A 24,739-nucleotide genomic window follows, 5' to 3' on the forward strand; every position below is an offset into this window, starting at 1 on the left:
CATCTCAAATTCGGTGTGTGAGTTTGCATCGTCTCAATTTGGTGAAGCTACAGCGTACTCGCTCTACTGCACCTGTCGCACTAGAGTGAGACCGTCCCATAACGGCATGACCACCTGCGTCGATCTCCGGTCCTGCGCGACGTAGCTGTTGAACTCGGCCAGCCCGCGGGCAATGCGCTCTTTATTGCTCGCCAATCCGTTGTCGTAGGCGGCGACTCGGCCTCGGAACAGGGTGTTGTCGAAGACCAACAGTCCTGCTGGGTGCAGCAGCTTGTGCCCGAGGATGAAGTCGTAGTAAGCTTTGTACTTGCGCTTGTTGGCGTCGACGAAGATGAAGTCGAACTGCTGCGGCTCGGGACTTGACGCTAGGGCGGTGAGGTACTCCAGACCGTCTTGGTTCATGGCTGTAAGTTGAGCCGGGCGCGAGCTTCTGTCGAAGAAGCGCTGGGCGAACTGCATGGTGTCAGCGTCGATATCGCACGTGACCAGAGACCCGTCTGGAGCCAAGCCGTTCGCGAGGCACAATGCAGAGTAACCGGTGAAGCAGCCGATCTCGAGGACGCGTTTCGCTGGTGTGGTTTGGACCAAAAACGAGAGGAATTTGCCCTGAATCTCGTCGATCAGTTGCTCGGCTTTGGGCCAGATTCGAGCTGTTTCCTCGCGCAAATCTCGGAGCAGCGCGTCGTCAGCGAGAGCGCTGCTTTGGTTAAAGACGTAGTCATTTTGAAGCGTCGAATCATCGATGCTCTTGCTGAGGGTTCGTGAGGACGTGAAATGACGGTGAGTGTGAAAATTCCTTGCGATTGCAGCTCTTGAGCGTTTATTGACGTACTTGGATAGTGCATTCGGGATCGTAGGCATCCACTGCGTGGCCTGCTGCCTGCGGTATTCTTTCTGCTTTTGCATCGTCATCGAGTTCATTTTCACAAATTCTTGCTTGCAATCTTCGCTGCAAGCTCCCATCAGAATAGCAGCGCACTCTTGACACTGCAAAATCAATCCTCCACACATTACATTACTGCAGTTGGTGTGGTGGTTGCACGGCTCGCCGCACTGGAAACACTTGCCCAGCACGTCGGCCGTCACTTCCTCCGACTCCGTCAGTTCGCCAACACACCGCTGGTCGAACACGAAGTTCTTGCCCTTGAACAGGGAAATCACCCCTTCAACTCCAGTTCCACTGCTCTGAGCACCGCCAGAGGAAGCAACTGAGCGAGCGCGAGCCTTCGCCGCCGCCTGCCGCTGCTCCTTCAGAAACCGCATGTAGTTTACGATACCTCCATGCAGCTTCTGCACGTTCGAGATGCCCTTGTACTGCGTCAGGTATGCGCCCACCTTTTCGCACCGGATGCCTCCGGTGCAGTACATCATGACCTGCTTCGGCTTTTGTCCATCGTGCTGCTTCTCGTGCTTCTCCAGAATCTCGTCCAGCGCGTCGAAGGTGTCTCTGAAGGTGTCGACCATGATCCTGGTGGCTCCGTCGAAGCGTCCGATCTCGTGCTCGTAGAAGTTCCTGACGTCGAGCACGAGCGTGTCGGAGTCTTGTGTGTCGTTCCTGGTCTTGAGCTTCTCATGCCACTGATCGGGTGGCAATGAGTTGCCCGAGTCCTTCAAATCCAACGGTCCTCCCTGGAATCCGTCATGTACCAACTGCTTCCGAATCCTCACTGTTAACTTGAAAAACGGTTGACCATCTTCATCCTCCACTCTCTGTTCACCCATGGGCGGCAGCAATTGTCCGTAGAACATGTTTTCATCCGTGAAAACCTGTGGGAAGGAGGCTGCGAGAGCCTTCACATTGCCCCGAGGCAGCACCAATTGGCCACTGATCCCTTCCGGCGACAAGTAGATGCGACCACTGACACCCAGCTTCTTCCAGCCACCCAGCAGTCGACGCCGAAGCTTGGGCAGTTCGCTGTCCTCCAACGCCACGTAATTGTACAGACTCACATACTGTCGAGGCTCTGCTGCATGACCACCTACACCACGCGATACCCACCTCGCAGCCGGACGACGCAGATACTGAAGACGACGGAGCAGCATAGCCTCACGTTTTGCTCAGTGAACTCTTCGACCCAATACAGTTTCTCTACATCCTTAAATTAAATGATTGCACCATATCACACTAAAATGAAATGACATATGGAGTACACTTAGCAATACATTATGAATGTCGACAACAAAAAAACGTCAACCATTTTTTTTCGCGAATTGGTTGGGTGGCAGAAGGCATGAGGACACTTCGAGCTCTTGTGCGGCTTGTGCCGGGCCTGCGCCGGTCTCCGTTGCTTCAGCGGTCGCTGCAACATCTTCCGGTCGCTGTCACGCAGCAGGATTCATTGGCGCAGCGCTGGTTCTCGAGTGCCGGCAGAGTGGCCGGGATATCTCGTCGCCAGTACATCAGTCTGTACAACTACACACCGCTGGACAAGAAGAAGCTGCCCAAGCTGCGGCGAGACCTGCGCGAGCAGTGGGGGGATCTGGGCGTCGTGGGACGCATCTACATCGCCGAAGAAGGCGTCAACGGCCAACTGGTAGTGCCCGAGCCGGAGGCGGCCGCCTTCGAGAGGTCCTTCCCGCGTCTGCTGAGAGATGCCAAGCTGTTCTACGGACAGTTGATTGAGGACAAGCCGCAGAGCGACGAGGAACTCAAGGCGGCCGAGCCATTCCACAAGCTGGACGTTCGTATTCGCGACATGATCTTGCATGACGGATTCCAGGGAGGACCGTTGGATTTGAAGGACTCGGGCAACTCATTGCCACCCGATCAGTGGCATGAGAAGCTCAAGACCAGAAACGACACACAAGACTCCGACACGCTCGTGCTCGACGTCAGGAACTTCTACGAGCACGAGATCGGACGCTTCGACGGAGCCACCAGGATCATGGTCGACACCTTCAGAGACACCTTCGACGCGCTGGACGAGATTCTGGAGAAGCACGAGAAGCAGCACGATGGACAAAAGCCGAAGCAGGTCATGATGTACTGCACCGGAGGCATCCGGTGCGAAAAGGTGGGCGCGTACCTGACGCAGTACAAGGGCATCTCGAACGTGCAGAAGCTGCATGGAGGTATCGTAAACTACATGCGGTTTCTGAAGGAGCAGCGGCAGGCGGCGGCGAAGGCTCGCGCTCGCTCAGTTGCTTCCTCTGGCGGTGCTCAGAGCAGTGGAACTGGAGTTGAAGGGGTGATTTCCCTGTTCAAGGGCAAGAACTTCGTGTTCGACCAGCGGTGTGTTGGCGAACTGACGGAGTCGGAGGAAGTGACGGCCGACGTGCTGGGCAAGTGTTTCCAGTGCGGCGAGCCGTGCAACCACCACACCAACTGCAGTAACTTGATGTGCCACGGGCTCATTCTGCAATGCTCGAAGTGCGCGACAGGCATGCTCGGAGCGTGCAGCGAAGCTTGCAAGCAAGAATATGTCAAAATGGAATCTATGATGCCGGATGAGCAGCGCAGCTACAGGAAGGCAAACGCCTTGAAGTGGAAACCGAAGAACCCCAACTCGGTGAAGTACATCAAGTTCCGACCTGCATCCCCCGAATTGCTTCGAGAGGCGTAGACATTAGGATAGTCTTACGCAAGAGTAATTGGTGCCTCGTGGATAGGTCAAATAATGGGTTCTATAGTTTTGGCCCTTGCACATATGCAAAGCGTAGAATAGTGTTGCCAGTGCGTTGGCGCTGTTCAGCGGTGCTCTTTTCAAGCTACCGATAGGATGCTGGCCACGCCGAGCAGTGTACTTGCCGTGAAGTATTCCTACCAGCAGCGAGGCTAAATGTAACAGCGATCTACACTGAGCAATTGTGCCGCAAGATAACCCAACAGTGCGCTGAAACACAACCGAGGACGCAAAAGACCCCATCCTCTGTCAACCTGCGTCTTCACGAGCTCTATTTCGTACTACGACGCAGGACTGCGCCGATTCCAAGGCTGCGTGCACCCGCTCGAATAGGCCTCGAAGCCGATCAAATAGTAGATGTACATATGTACTGCATTGGAGTTCGATTTGCCGATGACTACATAACCTGACAGACGTTGCTCAGTACGCTCGACTAGTGCGTCCTCTCCAGCGTTTGTACGGCGGCTCATTGGTACCGTTTTGTCGGGTGTTCTTCGCAGCCTCTGTTGCACGCTTCTTGCTTGCTTCCTCGTCGCGACGCATCTCGTATTGTTTCCTGATCTCGGCCGTCTTTTCAGGGTCGTGATGCAGGATGTCATAGCCAAAGCTCTCAGGGGGCTCTCGCTTCACCAAATTGCTGTCTGCCTGAATGATCGTGCCCAGGATGCTACCGGGCAGCGCGTTGAACTGGCCGTGGCGGTTGATCTCGTGCTGTAGTACCAGGCGCGCGTATTCGAAGGAGCGCTTGACAGTCCGCATTTCGTACGAGTTCTTGCCAATGTCTAGGCTGGGTTCGTTCGGGTTCTCCATCGAGATGAGGAACGGCCTGCCGTCGTCATACCAGCGGCGGTCGTCCTTGTAGAAGTACGAGCCCCCGTTGCGCACCGAGATGGCGAGGTCGGTGTAGTTGAAATCTCGTCCGTAGAGCGTGAAGAAGCCCATGAGCAGCTGCCCCAGGTTGTTAAGCTTCGGGTCGTCATGCTCCGCGCCCAGCGCGCGTCCGTGGTGCTGCAGGAAGCTGATGACCATCATCTGCAGCAGGAACGATCCGACGCCGCCCGAGTATGTCTCGTTGAGACCTCGCTGCGCCATGAAGTACTTGAGCACCAGCGTCAGCGGGCGGAAGGACGGGTACACGCGCATGTAGTGCTTGACGAGGTCGCCCGTGGCCAGTCCGCCGGCCACGTTAAAGGACACGTCCACGTGGATATCGCTGGCCTTGTGCACCATCTTGACGATGGGGATGCGGGCCTTGTCGATGACCTCGAGGTAGCTCACGAGCTCCTTCTCCTCGAGGCACTGGGCCAGCTTGAACAGCGGCGCCTTGCCCTCGGGCACGCCGAAGAGCACCATGTCGATGTCGCTCTGAGGGAGGAACATCTGCGTGTAGTGCGAGCCGAAGGTCTCGACGGTGGCCTCGGGCCACAACCCTTTGACTATCTCCCGCATCTCCTCCACCAGCTGCGCGCGGCTGCTCAGCTCCTGCGGCGTGGGGCTGATGAAGCCCACGAAGTCCATGATCTCCTCGTGCAGGCACGCGTACACGTTGCTGTTGAAGTAGCCCTGCTTGTGCCTCATCCAGGGCCGCGACTCGAGCGTCGGCGCCTCGTTCTCCCCTTTTTGAGGCTCTTCATCCTTATTTGAGGCATTGCTATTTTTGGCGTCGTCCTCAGCGTCCGCGTTGAACTCAATGAAGCCGTCCTCGTCCTCATCCTGGGGCGCGTCAGTGGCCTCCGCCCTGGCCTGGCGCTTCCTCTCCTCCTTGGCGAGCTTGGCTGCGTGCTTAGCCTTGCCCTTGGCCTTGATCTTGGCCTTCGTCTTCTTGCGCTCGGCCGCCAGCCGCTTGCCCTCGCCGTGCACGTCGCGCGGCGCGCTCTTGGCCTTACGGGCGGACGCCTTCGCACGCGCCATCCTGCTGGTCCTGCTATTTCCTAGTGACCAATCAACTTGATCCTGATAAACGTGAGGTGTACCGCGATCGAGGTACAGTTGGAGCGTACCACAACACCGGTACAACTCGTATTTCGTGTGCGCCACACGCTTCAACTCCACGAAAAGTAACGGTTCATGTTCAGTGCCACGTCGTTCGTCGCGGGGAGGGGGTGAGGCGGAGCGTTTGACTAGGTTATAATATGTAGATGCGGGGTAGCGGCGCCATGAAGCCCGTCCCCGGTCAGAGACGGACGCCCAGCCAGGGCTTTGGCTCGGCTTCAAAGCGTCAGTACCAAAGATTTCGGCCGTGGAGCAGCAAGGGCCACGCACGTACGTCAGCCATGTCGGACCAGGGCAGCTCGCCGCGCCCCAGCCGCAGTCGCAGCCGCAGCAGGAGCCACAGCCACAGCCGCAGCAGGAGCCGCTCGCCGTCGCCGCGCGCGCAGGACGAGGACAAGGCGGACGCGGAGCAGCAGGACAAGCGGCCGGACGACGCGGAAGAGGCGCCGCGACGCAGCAGCCGCAGCCGCTCGCAGTCGCCCGCGCCCGCCGGGAAGGCCGCCGCGCCGCCCGCCGACGTGACCAACCCGGGCAACAACCTGTACGTGGCCAACCTGGCCACGCGCGTGGGCGAGCGCGACCTGCAGGAGCTCTTCTCCAAGTTCGGCCGCGTCGACAAGTGCGAGGTGATCGTGGACCCCGTCACGCGCGAGTCCCGGTACGTAGAGAGAGGCCTAGAAGGAGGAGGAGGAGACGGAGCTGACTGTTGTTGCTGCTGCTACTTGGGGGCAGGGGCTTCGGCTTCGTGACGTTCGAGGACGTGCGCGACGCGGAGGACGCCGTCAAGGAGATGAACAAGTGCGTGGCGCTCGGCGTGCAACGCTTGAAGATTGTTGACTGACAACTGACTTGACGCTGGGTGATTGATCGACTTGATGCAGCCAAGAGGTTCAGGGCCGCAAGATCCGAGTCGAACACGCCAAGCGGAAGCGTGGACACGAGAAGACTCCTGGACAGTGTACGTTAGCGAGCTCTGCGGGCGAGGTTGAGATGGAGGCTCATCGGGATTGTTGTGGCTGCAGACCTGGGACCGAGACTTGCCAGCGCAAAGTACGGCGGCCGAGACCGCAGAGACCGCAGCCGCGACCGCGGACGCCGGAGTCGCAGTCGAGACCGCGGCGGTTACTCGCGTCGCTATGACGATAGAGACCGGGGTCGTTACGACGACCGGGACCGAGCACGCGGTCGCCACGATGACCGCGATCGCGGCCGCGGGGGCTACGACCGAGACTCGTACGACGACCGGCGACGCCGCTAGTTGGACTACTCAGCTTCGCCTGTATTCTGCATGACACGCTTCACTGCATTTGGAACCTGTGGCTCTCGAGTGGCGACTACTGCTACCGCGCTCTTTGCCGATCGACCCGACGTCAGCAGCCAGCTACAGCACCCCCGCCTTCTTTTCCTGCGCGCCCAGCCCAGCTTGTGTTTAACCCAACTAAATAAATCCGAGCTCGTCCACTTATCCGTCGGGACGCACCACGTCGACCGCCGCAGACCTCAGCACCCAACCTACAAGCAGATCAACAAACCATCGACTCGAAACAGCAACGAGCAGCATGTCGTCGTGCGAGCTGAGATCAGCTCCTCTTTCAATTAGATGTTTTCGATGATCCGTCCCCAGAATCGCTTCTGGTACCGAGTCACGCGCTGTTGGAGCACCAACGACGACCAAGCAAGTCCCGCTCGCTTCCTCTCCTCGGTAACCGTTCTATTGCCGGCGCTTCAGCTCAAATGTTCCGGCGCTCGCTTGTACACCAGCATGTTCGACACCACCTCGTCCGAGTCCGCATCGCCACTAACGTCGCTGTGGACAAACGATGCATCCTGAAACACGAACAAGTAGTCAGCTCAGCTACCTGGTCGACTGACGAACACCGCATACGAGCTTACCTCGACATAATGCGTGGCAGCCAGGAGAGGCTTGATCTTAGCAGCGATCGTCGAGTACGTCACGACAAAAGTTGGGAGCTTCATCGATGAAGGGTCACTGGCTTGATTGTCCGACGGAGACAAGTGGTAAAGGTTACTCAGGAAGTGCCTCGGGTCGCGTTCAAGCTGCTGCGAGTCCGATCCTTCAGCGCGTTCACGGTTGCTACAGCAAAATCATATTATGAGAAATAGAGTTGGTGTTGATACCCGCCAAGTTGATGCAATAAAGAGCTTACACCGGCGAACAGTCCGGGAACCACATCGATACATTCTGGTGCAGGTAGCTGTAGTACGGCGTTGCATGACAAGAGGTCCAAAAGTGGATGGAGGCCTCTGGGTTCTCTACAAGATACAAGAAACAAACCAGAAAAAGAGTTTAGAAATAAATGGAGTTAAGAAGTCAAAGTACCAGCATGGCGTTATGAGCCAATAGCTAACGCAAACAAACTAGCAAAGACACAGCACCTTGGATGCGATGCGCTAGATGGTCCATTACTTCAACAGGAGCGCGCTGCATAAACACAAAAAAACACAGCAAGAGTAAGTTTATCGCAACATAAGATATGCCCATAAAGTGAAAGACGGACCTGGTGGTTCCGAGACAAATAGTAGGCACTCAGCACGTTTGGCACGATCACTGAGAACACAGCAAGTCGAAGCAAGTTCCACTGCGTCCTCTCATGAAATTGAACGTAAAGCTTCCGCTCGAGGCTGCGTAGGCAGTATCCTGCATAGACAAATGCGGGTGGAAGCAACGGCAGAACGAAGCGGAACTCTGCAACAAGTCGGACAAACCACGAAATAGCCGTTTAGTGCAGGTGTGCGCTTTTATAATAAGAGGTGCTATCATAAGTTACCTTTGTGAGGAGCGTTGCTGTAAACGAAAAGCGCCCACATGACGGTGTGGCCCAAGTCTTTCTTCGACGCCTGCAATAAGGTGAAAGCCTTAGACAAGCTGTTTGAGGTTTAATTAACACGAAATAAACAACCAGATTCATTACCGGCACAGTGAGGTACCCAGCAATAACAATAGGCAGCGTCGTGCCCACAATGGCTGGGTAACCCTGCGAGAAGTACCAGCTCCACGGGTGCTCCCCATACAGTTTGTCTTTACCCTGGACAAGCAATGTCATATCAATTAAACGAGAGGTAGTAAGCGCAAAAACTGTGCTGGGACGTACCTCAAGAACGTTAAACTTGAAGAAGTTGAAGGGCACAAACGTCCATTCGCCATATCCAAGGCGGTCGATGCAGAGCATCGCCAGCGAGGTGACCAGCGCGATCGGCAGGACGACACCAAAAATAAGGTGAGCGCGATCGTGGGTCTGGAAGAAGTGTACGATTCCAGGATACAGCCAAATAATGGCGTTTGTGGGCCGGAACAACACACCAAGCGCAGCGAAAGCGAGCGCCAGCGTGCGGTTGCTGTAGTTCACAGCGGCAGCATCGTCGATTTTCTTCTTGGTGACTCCATCCTCCTGCCAAATCAATTGTCAGTAGAATATCCTACCACAGTCCAAACGCTCTTCCGCCTTATTATATAGTAACCCGTACCAGGAATTTCCACGGCCAGTACGCCAGCGCCGCCGTCGTGCACAGCGTCTCGACACAGTTGGAGAACGGCCGCACCATGACGTAGAACGTGAACCACGAGAAGATCTGGCACAGCAGCGCCCACTTGGCCGTCTTGGCGTCAAAGTACGTCCGCGCCAGCTTGTACAGGAAGTAGTCGTTTGCAACCGACACCAGTCCCTGCATCAAAACAGCAACCAAACAGTAAATACCAGCCCCCCCCCCCTCCCCCCTCCCCACCCGCAGCCAAACTCCAATCACCTGCAGCAGCCGCGGACCGTAGGCCACCGCCCACCGCGAGTCCAAGTTCTGCAGCACCACAACACAAAATAAGCACAAAATAAAACATCAAGGCAATTTGTAGCAGCACTTGACCAGCAGTGCCAGCAACTTGTAGAGCCCCGCGAATAGCGCCGGGTGGGCGAACCCGCGCAGCTGCGCGTCCTCCTGCCACTCCCACGTCCTGAGAATAACAATAAATCTATTATTTACTGACTAAAATGCCACAAGGAGGTTGTGTCACGACGCACAGGTGTCCGTAGCCGAAGACCAGGTGGTGCGCCACTTCGGTGCTCTGCCAGTACTCGTCCGGGTTGAAGGCCGTGCGCACAAAGAGCGCGTTCCAGAGGCGGAAGGCCGTCGCCAGCGCCCAGAAGCCGCGCGTCGCCACCAGCTCCTCCAGCATCTCAGTCGGTTGGTCGCCTCGTTGACACGCACGAGGAGGTCAAATTCTGACCATTTTCATTGATAAATTAAAATGATACGATAGGTCAAAACTCTATTTATTATAAAATGTAGCCATGTGTCACGTCGGTCTCGCCAGTCGCGCTGTAACGTCAGCTTCAGGGCAACTTGGTGTTGAACACCTCCACCGTCTTCTTGAGCGCGTCGGCCAGTGGCTTGACCACGAAGTCGGGCGTCTCCTGCGTGCCGATCTCGAGGCGAGAGGCGGCCGTGGGCACGAAAAAGCGCGTGCCGCGCGAGTGCCGCATGCCCTTGCCAGCGGCGTGCGCGAGCGAACTCTGCCACATCTCCAGCTCCTGCGTGGATGCCGCCACCAGCACCACCTCGCTCTGCACGCGCTCCACGACCTGACCGCTGTCCAGCTGCAACGTCACCAGCGGCTGCGAGCGCGTGGCATTTGTGATGCGCAGGCAGCGCGAGTCGCCCGCGTCCGTCTCAAGTCGCACGTGGCCCAGAGGAATGATGCCGCGCAGCTGCTTGCGGCTCGAGAAGTAGTAGAGGCAGTTGCGGCTCAGCACGAACCACCGACGTACCGTCGAGAACCCGCCCTTCTTGAGCAGGTAGCCGTTGAGACTCGTGTCCGAGGGCCAGAGCTCCTGCTCCTCCGCAGTCGCCGAGCCGAAGCTGTGCCACATGACGTCCAAAAACACGTTCATGTCCCGCTCGTGGCCGTCGATCGCCTTGAGAGACGGCCTCATGCGCGGCCCCATCGGCAAGCTGTCGACACCGACGCTAAGGTGCAGGCATAGCCTCGCTGCGGCCTTCTGCCACTCGACACGGTAGATGTAGCGCAATGGCGTCATCCACTCGACCACGGGTTTGGCAAACGACCCGACATTGATATACAGCACGCGCTGCTCCGTCACGATCAGCCAGTGTGACAGCTGAACCTTTACCTTCTTGATCGACTCGTCCGTTGAGTCGTCTGGACCAGCTAAAGACAAGCGTCGCAGTCGCGCCCGACTCGTTGCCCCAATGTCAATCCCTCCACCATCAGTACTGTCGGGTTTCGGCGTCGCTGACTCCTGCAGCAGCTCCTCCGCACTCTCGAATTGAATAGTGATCGGACGTGTCGTGCCTCGCAGAAGCGCTAACGTCTCATGGAAGCCGATACCACGTACATCCACGCCACCAACACCAATTAGGCAGTCACCCTCCTGCAGCACTTGTTGCCCAGGAACTAGCTGCCCTCGAACCTTCACCTTCGAGCGCGAGGTCTCATCCATCGCCTTGATGGTCACGTTCTCACAGTAGAAGTCCGTCTCCAGATCCATCCCCAGCTTCTTCTGATAAAACACCACCTCATACCGCAGCTTGCGGCCACTACTTTCACCTGAGCTTGCATTTGGTGGTTCGCCCGCAGCGCGGCGACGCTCGTCACTCTCCTGTAGCGCTCGCCGCAGTGAGTTCGTACGTTCACGAGTAGAATCGTTACTGCTCTTAGGTTTACCATTCCCGATGCTACCACTCCGACGACGATCCCGAGCTTCGCGCGTAAGGTCTGCAGCACTCACCGACTGCATGATTTCGTTGTAAAAGATGATTTTCTCACCGGATAGCCGGTCGCCACCAACCCTCTTCAGCAGTTCATAAGCAATCGTATCGGCTTCCTTGTAGCACTTGAGCTCGTTGTAACGTCCAAACACACGCGGGCGACGAACACGCCGCATGTTCTGTCCATTTTGTAGTGACCTGTTTCGCACGCCTTGCGTGGCGCGTGATGCAAAGTCAAAGATGCCTGCAACAGGCTTGACAGGTAGACCAATGATACCCGTGATTGTGCCTCGCACAAAACCCACAGCTCCGCTTTCTTGCGCGCCTCGCATGGGGTTCAGTACAAGGCCTGCTACGCCTTCATACACCCCCAGACTCAGCTCTCGCGAGCCTTGAACCAGCCCCTCTCGCAATCCGCGGACGTGGCGACGGCGAGCCCGAGCACGGTGCTGCTGGTAGTGATCGTCCAGACTCAAATTTGCGAATCCTTGTCCAAACGTGCCTGAGATCTTGCTTGCCGCGTCGAAAGTGCCGTCCACCGTGTTTGACATCAGACTTGCTGTGCCCTTGGCCAGACCCTTGCTGAAGCCCTTACCACCAATCTTCAATCCCTCCAGAGGCTCATACACGAAATCACGTACTCCTGTGCCAATGTGGTCCAAGAAACCCACAGGGTTACCAAGGAAATCAAACGATCCTAGAATCTTGTGGAGTTGCTTCCATAACTGACGAGTGTAATACTTCGACACTCGGCGCGTCAAGTCCCCACTCGTGCCGAAAGCGTGCTCGATCATCAGAGCGTTCAAGCGCACGGGTGCATTATCAAGATCAGGCACGTGCATCGTCAGACTAGGGATGGCCCAGGTCATCGCAGATGATGACTCGTCGCTACTTGATTCTCCGAACGAAGACGGTGCTGAGCTTGAACGTTTTAATTCATCAGCATGACCACCAGCCATTTTCGTCTTCTTAAAGCTTGCGGCTTCGTGGAGACTAATCGTCGTACTCGTCTGGAACACGTCGCTGCGGAACGTAATATCGAAGTCCATCGGATGAATGTGGAGCAAGGCGAAGTACACCTTCCGCGTTTCGGAGGATGAGGTCTCAGTGTACGATTCCAGACTCTTTAGCGGGTTCAGTTCATCACTGAGAGTGTTTTCCCTATATTCGCCCAGTGACTCCGTCATCGTCTCAATCGGAATGCTTTTCATTCGAATCTCACCTCCACGATTTTGAGAGCGGTTCTCTCCCCACGACTGGGACATCTGTACACGGCAACACAAAAGGCACAAGCACACACTATCAGAAACTACATATTCCGCCCAATATCAGCACTCAAGCGCGTACCGCTGCCATGAATACTCGAGCCGACACTAACAGTTCTTCGTCAAGCTGCGTGATGACTGGATACAGCCAGAACGAGCAGTGCTTGAAATAATCAGTATTGCCTTGCTCGTTGGACCACGTGCAGCAGAAGTGCATCGTAGCAACATTCGCCTGGCGGTATTTACAATCTGCGCAGCTGAAGATGTTCTGGTTTGCGATTAACCCGGTGGTTTCCTGCAGTTCATCGTCACCGCTGCCTCCAGCGGTTCCTCTTCCTTGGCTAACCATCTCGGCAAGATCTTCGTCGATGTCGCCGATTGTTCTCTTCCTTGTAGGGGTTGCCGCAGCAACCACACCGGCTTCCATCCGAGGACACAATAGCTTCGTGAAAGTTGCTTCCTCGCTCTGATTGTCGATCTGCAGGTCATCCAGCGTGATGTTCATGCGCATGTTAGAGTTTAAACGCGAATAGTGGAGACTAATTCCACCCATGTAGATGTACACAAGCTCCATCGGTAGCTCGTTTACACATGAAATGCCAATTCCATCCACACGCAGATGCAGTGCCATGCCAGAAGTTAGTGAGTCGAAGGCATTAGTAGATGTTTCACTGGCTGTAGGTGAATCCGATGAGGCTGACGCTGTACTTGACAGCTCGTACTTGTTTTCCTTCTCATCGAAGTCTTCTTCGCCACCTTCAAACAACTCCAGCACTTTGGTAGGTCCATCTGCGCGAATACGGACATGCACATATGTCTTGGCATTTTGAACCTGAGGAAGCAGATCTCGTTGGGAGCGCGCCGTCTTGGGAGCCAGAAGAGCCCCGGCCATCGGTGTCTCCTCTGGGAGTTCCTCAACGCCCTCGGCTTGAATGGCTTGTGTAGCAAGTCGTAGTCGCCTCACCCAGATTCTTGCAATTTTGGGATTCTTAGCCTTTAGGTCGTAGCACTTTGTCGGCGTGATAATCGAGAACTGGTTTGATCCCACCACGACAGGTTTCGCTTTACCTGGGGTCGAAGCTGAAATACTATCCCGAGGCGTAGTTATGCTAGAACTGTCCTCAGAGTCCACGTCGGAGTCATCCGCAAGATTAATCGAGTCAACACTGTACCACACAATCTTGGAGCACTGAAAGCTTCTTAGCGGCGCTTGCTTGCGTCCACCGCCTTCGGTCGATAGCTGCACCGGCTTCAGTACTCCAAGCTCCATCATTTCTTGTGCAGTTGTAAACGCTTGTGCTTTTGTCTGCGTACTCATTTCTGTCACCAAGAAATCCACGAGGTCTTGCCCATTGACGTAGAAGCCCTTTCGAGAAATATCACTTGGTACAGCCGTCTCATTCTCAATGTGCGCGGTTACGAACTTTTCGGATTCCTCACACAACAGACTTGATGTAGTTAAAGATACTGCGAGACGCACCAGTTCTCTCGACCTGTCATCACCATCCTCGTCATCGTCATCGCCATCGCCATCGCCATCTTTTTGTCTTGAACCACTACCGAACAGGCTTCCCGAAATCGACGAAACGAGACCGTTCAAGGAGATGAACCCACTTTTAGAGGGAGCTTCTGCAGTCTTTTCGAAAATCGCGACACCGCCAACACCTGGCACATCAGAGCCTGTGCGTAAGTCGACAACACCAAGAAGCTCCTGATCGGCTTCGTTTGCAAAGTAGTATAGCATATGCTCGTACAAGCGGAAGTACTTCCGATTCCACTTGAGCATGCTATCCTTTTTCAGCAAGTATCCCTTCTGCTCCGGTTTCAGGAAAAGTTCCGATGGCAGCGAGCGGTGAAGCTGAATCCGCTTGTGAGTCGCCATTTCATCCAGATTGTACTCGCGGATCTCTACAGCATCCTTATCCGAATCTTCGCCACTCTTTGACGTCGACGATGTCACCCGCATAAACCGAACTTGGAGTGATCGAGACGAAGAGCTCGAGCTACCAGGGAAGGCAGGGTCCTGGTTCGATGAAGACGATGATTTGCCCTCAGAACCATTTAGATAATCCCACGAGTATGGACAAGAAGAGCGCGGAAGCAGCTCGTCGAAGTCTTTATCCTCGCCCCAGTTTGTCTGTTTGAAGCGTATCCGAAACGATGTCATGTTGTCGATTCTGTACGGGGGGAAGCGCTTCGACTCTTCTCGGAAAATCAACGCGACAGATCCACCCACTAGCTCGATCTGACATTGCAAAATGTAGATGCGAGAGGCATCAGTTCGGTCTCGTAGTTTCAAATACGTAGTTCCGAGCGAGTTCATCCGAAAACTCCCGCTCCAGCTGTACTTGTGAAGTAAAGTCACTTCCAGAAGTTTTTCTCTTGAGGCGCTTGGCCAATGAAACGGCACCAGTTCATTGGCAGCCAGTCGGAACGTTTGGGGTGCATCAAACTGCCGATACTTTATCGTTTCTTCCGTCTTGTTGATTAAAATGTATCGAGGAACAACCGTTGCCATGATTGTTTCCGAGAAGCGTCCGCTACCATAACAACACCACAAACCAATTTCTTGGCTTCCTTTCCGAAGATCACTTTCTTGATCCTGATCATAAACTTCATTTGTGAGGCTGATAACTTGCGCTACTCCAGAGTTCCCCATCGCATTACGATTGAGACGAATGACATCCGACCAGGGCGAAGATCGTGACTTGATCCGTAGTACATCCCAATGTTTTCCACCCGAACTGTACGGTAGCACATCACCCCAAGGCATCGGACGAATTTGAGCTGGGTTAGAGCGTTTGGAACTCGTCACCAACGATCGCGGTGTAACGTGATGAGTACTTGCTGTGCTCGCTTCGTCGTACAAACGAATCGTTGTCATCGTTATTCTATGACATAAATGGAGCCCATGACGACGACCTTTGTTTTCCACAGTTGAGTTCATCGGGATAGGTTGACCGTACCACCGTTCACCCTCAGGACGTCCAGCACTTCGCAGGGACACGAAGCGAGGCAATGCTAATTCAAAGAAATCGAAATCTTCGATGTCCAATACGCCCACAAAACCGCACTTCATGCAGACCAAGTCAAAAATCTCAGACATGAGAGAATCTGAGAAGACTTCGACCACGACACAGGCAAAGCGGTTATGGGGCAGGTACACTTGCACACCGTGTGGCTTCCCCTTATGCGCTGGCTTTGTCGGGGACCCGTTCATTAGTGTAGCACCCATTGCTCTCGTTGATGTTGGGTCATACGACAGCAATTCTTGTCCACGCGTGGACTCGACCTCACCGGAGAGTGCATACGCTTGGCGCGCGCGCATGGAGGCAGGGGCACCTATCAGTCCCAATTCACTATTTGATGGTGTCTGAAGCCGATGCAGTGATCTTGCAGCACTAGCAGATGGAAGTGGTCCAGGTGTATGTTGTCCTCCCAGTACTGTAGAAGGTTCAATGTCGTCGAGTTCAAACTCCTCGCTCTCCTGTCTTGCCAAAAATGAAGGTTGTACCTCATCGTCATGATCAGAAGGTGAGTTCTGTTCCTCGACAACTTCTTCAACAATCTCTGCTGCATCCATATCCGACGGCAGTTCTTGAGATGTACCGACTGAGAAAGACATACTAATGTCTCCTCGATGTGTACTTGCAAGGTTGTTCTTGGATGCTTTCCGTTCTCGAGAAGATTTTCGCTTTAGCAGCTTATACCAATTGAATGCTGCAGCCCGCTTGCGATCTTTTAAGATGCTATCCACTTTCACAGCCGTGACTCCGAGGCAAGTATCCAGTCCATAGCGAATGTTGCGCACCTCGATAATAACGCGAGCCAAATCCAATGTCCTCACTTCAGGCGGAAAACGAAGCAACAAAGTGTTTTGAAGCCGGCCATCCCACTTAGGAGTCAGACCTCCAGATGGGCTCGGTTTAGTTGTAGCAGAGCAAATAGCAACCATCTCAGGCTTCTCCAAATATCTGTCTTTTGGGTTCTTGAGCACGTACAGTGAAGCTCGAACGTATGGACTCTGAGCACCAAAGTACTGCGCGTTGTATAGCTCTTTTGCCTCCCGAATCACGACGATTAGAGCAACTGGATTAGCAGAAGGCTTGATCTTTTGAAGGCGAGTCAGCTGAGCCTCTCTACCACTCTCGTCGTGAAATGAAATTGATCGAGAAGAAAATATCTCACTCTGCTCTTCGGCTGAGGATGGGTGTCGGTGCACGTACTTAAGTACACTTTCCAGCCTCTTTGATGATGAGCTCGTTGAGTTGCAATACTCCAGGTCCAGGTCCGAATGATTGACGATCCAAATCGAACAGAATACAACGACGTCTCGTCCTGACAGCTTTACTTGAAGCTGCAGGTTGGGCACACTGCTTTGTTCGCCAGTAATGTCACGGTCGAATGCGCGACCTAGTAATTGAACCGGTTCGATCGTCTCTTTGTAGGGCACCGTGTATGCTGACATTTTCGGGTTAATGATCAGTTTGGGGGCACTCCAGCTGTAGTTCTCCAGTCGGAAGGAAACATACAACAGCTCTGATGTGTCTACTTGAAATAATGGTAGCACATTTCCCACGGCTAAAATGCCTTCCGCAATCAGTTGAAGCGATCCATTGAGCAGACGATAAGCCATTGCCGTCGCCAAGCGGTTGTGAAGCGTGAGAAACGGAGACACTGATAGGTAGTAAAGGCTCGAGTTGGTCGCTTCATACAACCCTCGCCGCTGACTAGCAGCTCTAGCTTCATCCAACTCATAATTGACGTCACGTAGCGGGTTCATACGCTGTCGCTGAGCTGGCTCGCCAAACACATGAAGGAAGTCGTCTTCCACTTTTTCTCCCTCTTCTTCCTCGATTTGAGTCAAATCAGTTGTCGCTTCCTTAGCCGGCGGCGGCTCATCCGTACTTGAGAATGTTGCACGCATCAAAAAATATGCTTCTACCTCATACGTACATTTCCAAGTTGGCAAATCGCGAACGACATAACCGGATAGTGGTATTGCCGACGACATTGACGAAGACGAGACCATTTCCAATGACTTTGCGGCACTTTGCAGTTCGTCCATCGTAGCAAAAGTCTCGAAATTGCATATACAGTTGCCAGCTCGCACGAACCGTTTCGTATTAACCGATTTTGCAGCTCGTACTTCATCACCTAGCTCTTCCAAGCTCGTTGTCAGAGGTGCGTATTGCACATATGGAGAAGGTCTGATACTGATTTTACTTTGCGGATGTACAAGTTGAAGAGGAATATGACAGACCTGTTCGCGATCGATAATCCACTCTTGAATGCACCCCCCGTCACGAGGGGAAAACGCCCACACCATCAGTGGAACAGACGTTCGATTTTGCAGCACCACCTGAGAATGCAGGCTAATCAATTTGCTTCCGTCAGCTTGGATACTGATTTCTGCTACCAGTGTCGGCGGGTTAATATCTTCCTCACCAGCGTTATCAAAGTCGTCTGTATCTGTGTTGGCCGTTGACACTCCCATAGATTCCCGAAGAGGTACAGCCACATGCCCAACCATATCCACTACCACCGGGTTTGCACTCACCCATTTGCTGTCGTTCAGCCAAACAGAAAGCGTGTGATTTACCGTGAGGGCTTGGCGATCGGTTTCTCGCAGGAAGCGATCAGCTGACGCGCTGTCGAAACTCAGCATGTCTCCCTGCTCTCGGCAATCAACAGATACCTTCCCGTTATCTGCGACAACTTGCTGAATAACAGTTCCCGTGCCGCGGCGAAAGCTAAACTTCAGATCCACACCAGTTTTGTTCTCAACCCAGAATGGTGCTGTAGATTTAGACCCCGAAGTAACGAAATCTGCTTGTCGCAGCGCCTCGGAGGACAGCAAAGGGGCCATGGCAGGAGTCATGTTGAAATTGACCGTGTTTGGTAGGTTCGCGAACACTTCCACGAGACTGTTTTCCTCCAAAGCACGGTGAATGCGCATCTGAACGACAAAAGGCTCCACGAGGGGCTCCCACCGGTAAATGCTGTTGTTGAAGTAGTTAAAAAGAAGCGTCGCACCCATAGTCGTAGAGTAGTCTTCATCTTTGATGTACTCGCATACAATCTCCCTCATGTGGAAGTCAGCTATCGGAATACCGAGGCTGTTGTTCACGAGCACTAAACGTAGTTCACCAACATCGCCAAGAAGTTTATCGGCCACGTACGCCGTCGCTGGAGTAACAGCAGAGCTGGAGTTTCCGTTTGTTCCAGTTCCACTCGCAGACGTTTTCGCCGGAGTCGATCGTGTGGATGACGGGATCCATCGCAAATAATTGTTCGCAATATTAATAAATAAATTCGCATCCTGAACAGAGAACCGAGTTTCCACTGGGGCGAGTACGAATGAGTTACGTCGGGACAGCGAGGTGGAACCTTCTACAAAATGGTCAAAAACCAGAAGAAACGAGTTGGACAGCGGGAACGAGGCATCGATCTAGCAAGACACGCATTATAAACGTCAGATCGCCATGAAAATCACCGCAACAATAGAATAAAAACGAACCTGCAGATCTGGAAGCTGCGAAAAGTAAACGCCATGCTGATCAAACTCTAGGTGGCACTTGCTCATATCCTCCATGCCCTCACATTTCTGATGTGTAGAGTATGCAGCCACAATATCAGTCAGCATGACCAGTGCCCGAGCATCTGTTGTCTCGAAGTCCTCTAGTAATGAGAACAAACATCCCGTTGTAGTCACGAAAAAATCCACCTTTTGCCAGTCAGGTGGAGGGGGTGACATATACCCGACGCCAAAATCCAGAAATTCACCCTCCGTGAGAATCGGCTCCGCAAAGAACGCAATCACCTCGTGAAAAGCCGGGTACACCCCGAGCAAGTTGGTGTTTCTCACTTTCAAATCATAAACGGTGTCTGTCCAGTTCATCTTTTGATTGTATTCGATTTGAAGGCCGTCTCCAGGCAATGGCCGGACAATTTCAGAGGCTGTCTGACAGCGTGTTGGCCGGATATCAACCATCGTAAAAGAGAGTGCTGAAGCACTGAATTCCAGCGAATCATCAGTCCGCAAGGTAAACACCAATTCAAGCTGTTCCCAAAACAAATCTGCAACGGGATGATCTTTGTTTGAGATGCGAAGCGCAGCATCAGCAACCTTCACTGGGATCTTTAACCATATAGCCTTGCAATACTCGTTGTCGTAATGGAGGCCTCCACATTTGGGACACAGCGGATATGTGTCTTCCGTGACGACGCATGAGACTTCCCGAAAGTTTTCATAAATCATACCCAAAAGCGTCGTATACTGCTCTGGCCCAGTTCCTACGCTCAGTTCGTTCAGCGATAAACTGACTCCAAAGAACGAGCTCAAATTTGCCTCGGACAAGCTCTCGGGCTCTGAGTCAATGCGCCCAGTGAGCAGCGAATGATGGAAAAGCGGCGACGTTGAATCACGTGTAGTGCCACTTAGATCAACTAGCTCAAATTCAAAAAGTCCCATCGACGACGTCGACATGTCTGCATCTCCGTTACCCCGAACCATCATATTCGAATCCGACGCCACTCGAGCATCGTGAAATTCAGCATCTTCAGCCACGAACAGTGGCGCCATTAAATGTTGGGACATGCCAGCAACTTCGTGACGAATCAACTCCATGGAATCTGATCGTCCTCGCGAGCCATTGGTCGGTGTGCATGCCAAGAAATGTAGGCTATCACGTCCTCCACTGTTGAACGCTTCTCCTTCGGCTTTTGCTTCATCAAGAGCTCCATCCACTTTGAGAAGGTATTGAGCCAGCTGTTCTAACTGCTGATCTAAATGAACAATTTTGTTGTGAATGATTTTCACCGCATCTTCTGCTGCTGGTAGCGCTTGAAAACCCTCGTGCAGGTAGTTTTGTGCCTGCTGCGTTGCACTCCGAAGATCAATAAAGAGTTGACTGCGGTTGCTCAAGATGCGAGAGCGCTGATTTTTAATCTGACGTCTCAAATTTCGTAACTGCGTCCGCCGTGAAAGTTGCGCTCTCGTTGCCGATGCACCTGCCAAAGCTGAGCCATGTGATAATCGTGTTTCGTCTGCAAAGGTGCCATTCTGCAAGAAATCGGAAGTAGAAGGATCAATTCCACTGCTCCATAAGCGGGCATTAGTCGATCGAAGAACGATGCTATCCCTCGAGAATGAGCTACGCGGCAGCGCAAATGCTAAATCATTTCCGACAACTTCAAAACGGATGTCCCCCATCTGAGCTTTAGCTATCCCCATGGCACCGGAACGTTCATTTACTTCAATCACCACAGCATTGAAATACATGCGCAATAGCTCATCTACAGACACAGGAAGAGCTGTAGTATTCACGACAAAGCTCTTAAATATCGTAGTTGCCTTGCCACAGTTCGGACTCTCGTCAAACGGGTTGACTAGAACTTTAAAAACGTGATCAAGCATATAGTGGTGGAACTGCTTAAATACTCGGTGGAGATACACGATGCAAACTGAATCCAACCGCACACGAACCACAATACCACCTCCAGCACCTGTAGAACTACCGCTCCCATCGAAATTGACCACAAAATCGACAACATTTTTCACACCGAAAGACCCCACGTCAGCAACCCCGTCAAGCATATCTGACGGCGAGCCAATACATTGTCGATTCGGAAGCGCTTCATCCGCTGGTAGCGGGCCACTTGGAGAAGTTAAGTCGGTCAATTGCAAATTTCGTACGCTTCCCTTAAGTTCAAAGCCCGTATCGAACCCAGCGGCTCCAGATCCGGAAGCTTGCACTGACATACTCGACATCGCCAAGCGAAAAATAGTTACGATAGGCGCCAGAGTTTCAAGAGGAAGGCCTGGAGTTTCATCCCGATGCCTGATATCAAGCTGAAAACCATGCGCCACGGACACATTAATGATGATCTCGTCATCAAAACAAGATGAATCCTCCAATAACGTCGATGAAGCCTGGGATCCCAATTTCGCCAAATTCTGCCTAAAATCGTCGAACTCATACCCTGAGCTGGTTGACAAAACAAATCCCAGCAAGTATCGATCGTAGCATCCACCCGTCCACCGCAAGATTGTTTGTACATCCGGAAGAAATAACTCTCCACTCATGCGTTCGAGAGAGATAACAGCACGGATGACCTGCCGGTCAAACTGCAGCACTGACGGCTCATCATTTCCTGATGTTGTACGGGTATCGCTAGAGTAAAACCGGCTCATTTGACATGTTGCGGTAAGAGCAGGCGTGCGCAAACCTGAACTCCCCGCGATTCGTACAATAGCATTTTCACCTTCTTGGAGCGAAATTGACGCAACGCTAATTGTCTGAGAAAGTGTTGTTGTACAAGCGCGTGACGACCAGTCCACACCCTGGACGCACAACATAAACTTGGAAGATTGCTCTGGTCGGTCGTCAGCAATGCAAACATACAACTCTGGGATTTGAATGGAAACCCTTCGTTGGCAAACCATATTCACGCATGGACTTCCTTTTGCTGGATGAAGGTCACGGTCTGGTCCATTGACTGGTTTGTCCGGGAGAAAGAAGCTCCATTTGCCAATCACCCAGCAAAGTGCTTCGAGCTCCATCACCTTCCAGTCAATCCGAATCGCCGATAGCCGTGCTTCATAGTTGTACATGGCCGTCTCTTTTTCCGGATCGGCTTCGTACGAGAGTGCCCCCTGGCTTCCTAAAGTGCAGTGCTTGCAGGAATAATAATCAATCGACCATTCTGTTCTTGAGTGACTAGTTTCCGTGAGCGAGAACTGATTCACACCGATAATTTCGTGAACGCCTTTCACGTCATTCATACTCATTTGGGATTGCAACAATTCCAGGCTCTCATTTACAGAGAACAAGCGTATACTGGTTCGAAAGTCACTCCTCACGTGCTCACGATCAGGCTCTGACGTCTCGACGGTTAGATCCTTTAGCTCAGCACCAAAGCAAAATTGATCGTGGAGTGCAAACACAAAGCAAATTTTTTCCATCTTGATCCCCAAATGCGCGATCGGTGCAATCTGTGCTTCGCTGTATGCAACCAATTTGCTCGGATGCGACAAATTCCATTGATTCCACCATAGATACACAGGTGCAAATAGAGTCATCCACATGACCAAGGTCTCATCTTTGATGAACATCATGATGCTACCAAACTGGACGTCTAGGGCCGGTTGGTGCCCGACAATACGGCTCTGGTAGGCAGGAATGACACACGCCACTCGGATGATCGGAATTCCCGCCACATTTGAGCTGGAGTCTTCGCTTGGGTGATCAATAATACTGTAGCTTTCGCTGCGTAGCGAAACCTCATACATGCGCAGTGTTTGGATGCTGAGCTGAATCTCGTCTTCCACGCACGATTGCTTGACAACCCCAACAGTTTCTCCAAGTAACCATACCCACTGTGTCCCCTTTGGCATCTCTTCTTCGGCCGCACCAGCCTCTCTGGCAGAAAAGAAGATCCCCGCACCATGCCGCAATTCTGTGCGTACGGAAAGACTTGGTGGGGTGATGGCATCTTCGAACTCGTCATCGTCATCGTCATCACTATCCGCTGCTAACGTGAAGGTTTCCCCTACCACCGCATCGAGACAATCCGTCAACAACCATTGCTTTGCGTACGAGAGAATCGTTAAAAACCCTTCCGGTCGGGATGCTTGCTGCTGTGTCAACACCGCCAGGCGATCATACTCGTCGTACGGCGCCTTCACCTCAATCAGTATGGCGTATAAAACGTCGATATGCTCAGGTCCGATGTGAATTCTCGGCTGGTTGGCTGGTAGCACAAACGTGTCATTGCTACTGGTGTTGTGTGCGGCGCAGATTTCGCATTGCTCAGTGACGCTACCAGGCTCACAGCCGATATCCACATCCAACTCGACATCCGGGAACGCTGCATTGACGCTGTGATAGAACAAACTTGCCTAGTGCAGCACCAAGCAGGTAATCGTCAGCAACAGCAAGCATGGGAAGATAGCCTCACGTGCTGGTTGTCGTACCTTGACTGTGCTGCGCCACTCATGGAATAAATATTTTCGGCGCATCTTGGGCGACGCCAGCTCCTCTTCCGACCCGGCAGCACTGTGCTCCTCCGGATACTCAATATACGCTGCAACGCCCTCCGTTTTCAGCAGCTGCTTGTCGCACACAACCAGTCAGCAGCCTGTCACAGCAACACTCAACCAGCATGCCGCACCAACCTTCCTCGACTCCATCGCTGAGCTCGACTGCGGCGTGAACTCGAGCTCCCAGTCCGCATTCGTGTTGATCAAGCTCACGTGCCCAATCTCCAGCGTGCCGCTGCCCGGTTGCTACGTCATCAACAACAAAATAAAACAAATAAAACAAAGCAAACTCCTTGTCAGTCTCCCCCACACTCTCTCTCTCTCCTCAACCCGCTCCTCACCGGCGCCAGCGAGCTCGGGTCGCAGTCGTAGCGCACTTGCACGTCCGACAGCTCGATCTGCACGTTGGCGATGATGTGCGACACCAGCCGCGACAGATACGTCCGGTCTGCCAGCCACAACAGCGTCAGCGCTCCACCGCATCACTCTACAGAAGCAGCCAGGCCGCCTACCGTCTCCGTTGCCGCCCTCGATGCTCGTGTCCACGCCCTCGAGCTCGTGCTCCTGCTCCTGCTCGCGCGCCGCCTGCTGCGAGGGCGTGCGGTGCAGCGACACGCGGATGCCCTGCGCCTTGATCTGCACGGGCTGCGTCCAGAGCGCGCGCCACGGGATCTTGACGCTCAGGTGGCCGATGGCGCCCTCGCCGTACGACAGGCGCAGCTGCAGGTCCTGGAAGGACAGGTCGCCCTGCCACAGGCTCAGCCGCAGCATGCTCGAGTCGAAGGTCACGAACTTGCCCAGCAGCCGCTGCAGCAGCAGCGCCACCGCGTGCTGCAGCATCCTCTGTCTGTCTGTCTCTCTGCCTGTGTCTCTCTGTGACTCTCTGGCTGGGCCGGAGCGCTCTGGCCTTCGCGCGCCTTCCTTCCTCCCTGGTCTTCCTGGCGACACACACTCTTTACGTTGCCCCGCCTGCGTGGCGCGGATACCGGTACTTGGCTACACTTCTACCGGTTTTACTTGTCACAATTGATATCACCTTGGACGGGCGTTAAACAGGCGAGCGCCACATGGCG

General features: G+C 53.5%; 6 protein-coding genes across 8 annotated transcripts; 2 read left to right on the forward strand and 4 right to left on the reverse strand.

Annotated features, from left to right (window-relative positions):
* Positions 1 to 63: 63 nt before the first annotated feature.
* IUM83_06281 (uncharacterized protein) lies at positions 64 to 1,911 on the reverse strand (the record flags this gene model as incomplete). Its single annotated transcript, XM_067930472.1, has 2 exons — positions 64 to 751; positions 833 to 1,911. The coding sequence occupies 2 exons, from the start codon at positions 1,909 to 1,911 to the stop codon at positions 64 to 66; spliced, it is 1,767 nt and encodes a 588-aa protein (XP_067800423.1).
* Positions 1,912 to 2,231: 320 nt separating this feature from the next.
* On the forward strand, positions 2,232 to 3,563 carry IUM83_06282 (Rhodanese-like domain; the record flags this gene model as incomplete). 2 transcript variants are annotated; one of them, XM_067930473.1, is made up of 2 exons in its annotated part: positions 2,232 to 3,072; positions 3,165 to 3,184. In XM_067930473.1, the coding sequence occupies 2 exons, from the start codon at positions 2,232 to 2,234 to the stop codon at positions 3,182 to 3,184; spliced, it is 861 nt and encodes a 286-aa protein (XP_067800419.1). The 2 variants fall into 2 exon arrangements, with proteins under 2 accessions (XP_067800419.1, XP_067800420.1); XM_067930474.1 differs by having other exon boundaries at positions 2,919 to 3,563.
* Positions 3,564 to 4,043: 480 nt separating this feature from the next.
* On the reverse strand, positions 4,044 to 5,534 carry IUM83_06283 (Poly(A) RNA polymerase; the record flags this gene model as incomplete). Its single annotated transcript, XM_067930475.1, has 1 exon — positions 4,044 to 5,534. One exon carries the CDS (start codon positions 5,532 to 5,534, stop codon positions 4,044 to 4,046), a length of 1,491 nt encoding a protein of 496 aa, XP_067800421.1.
* A 362-nt stretch (positions 5,535 to 5,896) lies between these two features.
* IUM83_06284 (rna binding) lies at positions 5,897 to 6,873 on the forward strand (the record flags this gene model as incomplete). The annotated part of the gene is made up of 4 exons (XM_067930476.1): positions 5,897 to 6,273; positions 6,348 to 6,413; positions 6,497 to 6,573; positions 6,638 to 6,873. The coding sequence occupies 4 exons, from the start codon at positions 5,897 to 5,899 to the stop codon at positions 6,871 to 6,873; spliced, it is 756 nt and encodes a 251-aa protein (XP_067800417.1).
* Positions 6,874 to 7,340: 467 nt separating this feature from the next.
* Positions 7,341 to 9,804, reverse strand: IUM83_06285 (putative GPI mannosyltransferase; the record flags this gene model as incomplete). The annotated part of the gene is made up of 12 exons (XM_067930477.1): positions 7,341 to 7,442; positions 7,509 to 7,710; positions 7,784 to 7,889; positions 8,013 to 8,058; positions 8,135 to 8,322; positions 8,405 to 8,474; positions 8,549 to 8,662; positions 8,729 to 9,025; positions 9,102 to 9,299; positions 9,381 to 9,428; positions 9,495 to 9,582; positions 9,650 to 9,804. The coding sequence occupies 12 exons, from the start codon at positions 9,802 to 9,804 to the stop codon at positions 7,341 to 7,343; spliced, it is 1,614 nt and encodes a 537-aa protein (XP_067800418.1).
* A 157-nt stretch (positions 9,805 to 9,961) lies between these two features.
* IUM83_06286 lies at positions 9,962 to 24,506 on the reverse strand (the record flags this gene model as incomplete). Of its 2 annotated transcripts, XM_067930478.1 has the most annotated exons (14): positions 9,962 to 10,888; positions 11,060 to 11,149; positions 11,378 to 11,440; positions 11,654 to 11,706; positions 11,860 to 12,000; positions 12,133 to 12,622; positions 12,705 to 14,867; positions 18,225 to 19,073; positions 19,143 to 19,229; positions 23,094 to 23,525; positions 23,601 to 23,735; positions 23,802 to 23,912; positions 24,008 to 24,114; positions 24,179 to 24,506. In XM_067930478.1, the coding sequence occupies 14 exons, from the start codon at positions 24,504 to 24,506 to the stop codon at positions 9,962 to 9,964; spliced, it is 5,976 nt and encodes a 1,991-aa protein (XP_067800414.1). The 2 variants fall into 2 exon arrangements, with proteins under 2 accessions (XP_067800414.1, XP_067800415.1); XM_067930479.1 differs by having other exon boundaries at positions 9,962 to 12,622.
* Between the last annotated feature and the right edge of the window lie 233 nt (positions 24,507 to 24,739).

Source organism: Phytophthora cinnamomi, assembly GCF_018691715.1.
Source record: "Phytophthora cinnamomi strain GKB4 chromosome Unknown Contig1, whole genome shotgun sequence".
NCBI lineage: Eukaryota > Oomycota > Peronosporomycetes > Peronosporales > Peronosporaceae > Phytophthora > Phytophthora cinnamomi.